Source organism: Sinocyclocheilus anshuiensis, unplaced genomic scaffold (assembly GCF_001515605.1).
Source record: "Sinocyclocheilus anshuiensis isolate Anshui unplaced genomic scaffold, SAMN03320099.WGS_v1.1 scaffold205, whole genome shotgun sequence".
NCBI lineage: Eukaryota > Metazoa > Chordata > Actinopteri > Cypriniformes > Cyprinidae > Sinocyclocheilus > Sinocyclocheilus anshuiensis.
In genome coordinates this window covers 3,153,318-3,155,310 of record NW_015536497.1, presented here as the reverse complement: position 1 = coordinate 3,155,310, position 1,993 = coordinate 3,153,318, and the positions used below count along the sequence as shown (strand labels likewise).

The window sequence follows — 1,993 nt, the reverse complement described above, 5'->3', positions numbered from 1 at the left end:
GTAAGTTACCATGGTGACGAAACCCGCTCAAAACCAACCCATCTTCTTGAGCCCGAAAACTCAAGAGTTTGCTCAAGCTAAACACAAACTTACCTGGGTAAAAACTGAAACTGGCTTCGTGCTACAGGCCACTGGTAAAGAAAAGGGAAAATATATATTTTTTAAATTTCAGACTTGTGTCAAGTTTTTAGAAATGTACTCTGTGTTTATGTTGGTTTAAAAAAAAAAAAAAATAACTTATACATATTTTCATTTTACTGTGAATACATGTGTGTGTACATTATCTTAATTGGTTCAATATTTTAGTTTTTATACATGAAACTTATTTTAAAAAATTGTAAACAAATATTATGAATTACTATTAGTAGTTATTACTATTTATTCATTAAGTTTCTGGAGATTCACACTGCTTGACATTTTACATCCTGCTGAAATTAAGTCACAAATGTCTACAGCGGTCCTCTCGATGATATCACTTCCTGTTTTGTGTTGTTTTTTTTCATTGCACTACATAACATTTCGTAGACAGAAGATTTTCAAATATTAATAAGCAGTGAAGCGGTTTTAATAATTGTTTTTCTAAGAAACAGTAATAAACAATTTTGAAGCTTTTTTTCTTCTCCCTGATATTTTTGACTTCATGGCCCTCATTATATATAATCCTATATATAAAATAATCTATATTAAAATCTATAAGATATCATTTATTACAGAAATTAGAAAACATGCTCATCGTAGACAAGGTGTATTCAAATCAATGTATGTATAAATTGCATTTTTAGTGTATTTTTTAATAAAATTTATAAAATATTAGCAACATTTTTAACTATTTAATTAATTACTTTAATTTTTTTTTTTTTTTTTTTAATGAGTGCCATTGACCATTATGTATTATGTAGTCTCATGTATTCAGACCCTTGACTACAGCATTCAGCAATCAGATTCATGCTTGCCAGATCAATAAATTGAGCAATATGCATCAGTGTCAGTGTATCGTCCAAAGCTGAGGCTACAGTATATTGTATGAATATGTCCTGTTTGCTCCAGATGACTTTTTATGGGATGATAAAGATGAGGTAGACTTCGGAGACTGGGCGGATCGGATCAGACGGGAGTATTTTGCCAAGCAACGGGCCAAAGAACAGAGGGAAGCAGCTTCTCCGGGTCAGAAGAGGTCGAAGCGGCGGAAGGAGACGGAGGGGGATGAGAGGAGTCGGAGGGAGCTGCGGCTCAGGCTGGAGCGGGAGCATGAGGAGTACCTGCAGCGTGCAGCTCGTAAGGAGGAGGAGACGCGGCAGGGGAGGAAGAGACGATATGAGGAGCGCTGTGCCGCCACGTTTCAAAGCTCCTCGAGCAAAGCGCCTGAAGGACTGCTGGGATACGACGACATCCCTTGGCCCGCTCCTCGCGGTTCGCTGGAGGAAATGGTGGGTGTTATGTTGCACGGTGCCGATCGATCTGATTCGACTGTTTTTCGGAAGGTGCTCCGTCGCCAGCAGGCCCTCTGGCACCCAGACAAGTTTGTCCAGCGCTGTGGAGGCCGTCTGCAGGAGTCTGATAGGCAGAGGATCCTCGACACCGTCACTGGCCTCTCACAGGAGCTCAACAGACTCGCACAAAACCTCCGTTGACGTGGACTTCACTGATCACCAAAGCAGCTCACCAAACCGCTTTCAATCACTTTCATTTTCAAGCTGGTATGTGATTAAGACACCCTTTGACCAATCAAATAAAAAATTAATTCTCAGCTTAATGACATAGTGCTTTATTAAAAGAAGAGGGACAGAGGAACAATATTCTTTACATTAATTATTACTTGAACAATAATTTTTAGAACATCATGCCTGATGATGTAAAAAAATCTTAACCAAAATCCTCATAATTTAAAGTGTCACAAAAAACAACTTAATTTTAATAATAAACACCTTTTCATTTTCATTTTTTTCTTATAAATGCAAAACACTGTTGTTGTTTTTTTGTTTTTATTACAGAA

General features: G+C 37.5%; 1 protein-coding gene across 2 annotated transcripts in view; it reads left to right on the top strand.

Annotated features, from left to right (window-relative positions):
- Window positions 1–1,778, top strand: part of LOC107688670 (NF-kappa-B inhibitor-like protein 1) — a 7,555-nt gene extending 5,777 nt beyond the window's left edge. For both annotated transcript variants that reach the window (XM_016486403.1, XM_016486395.1), the window contains one exon: window positions 1,048–1,778. In XM_016486403.1, coding sequence (XP_016341889.1) covers window positions 1,048–1,631 — 584 coding nt within the window. In that variant the 3' untranslated portion in view covers window positions 1,632–1,778. The remainder of the gene's footprint in view (window positions 1–1,047) is intronic.
- Window positions 1,779–1,993: the final 215 nt, after the last annotated feature.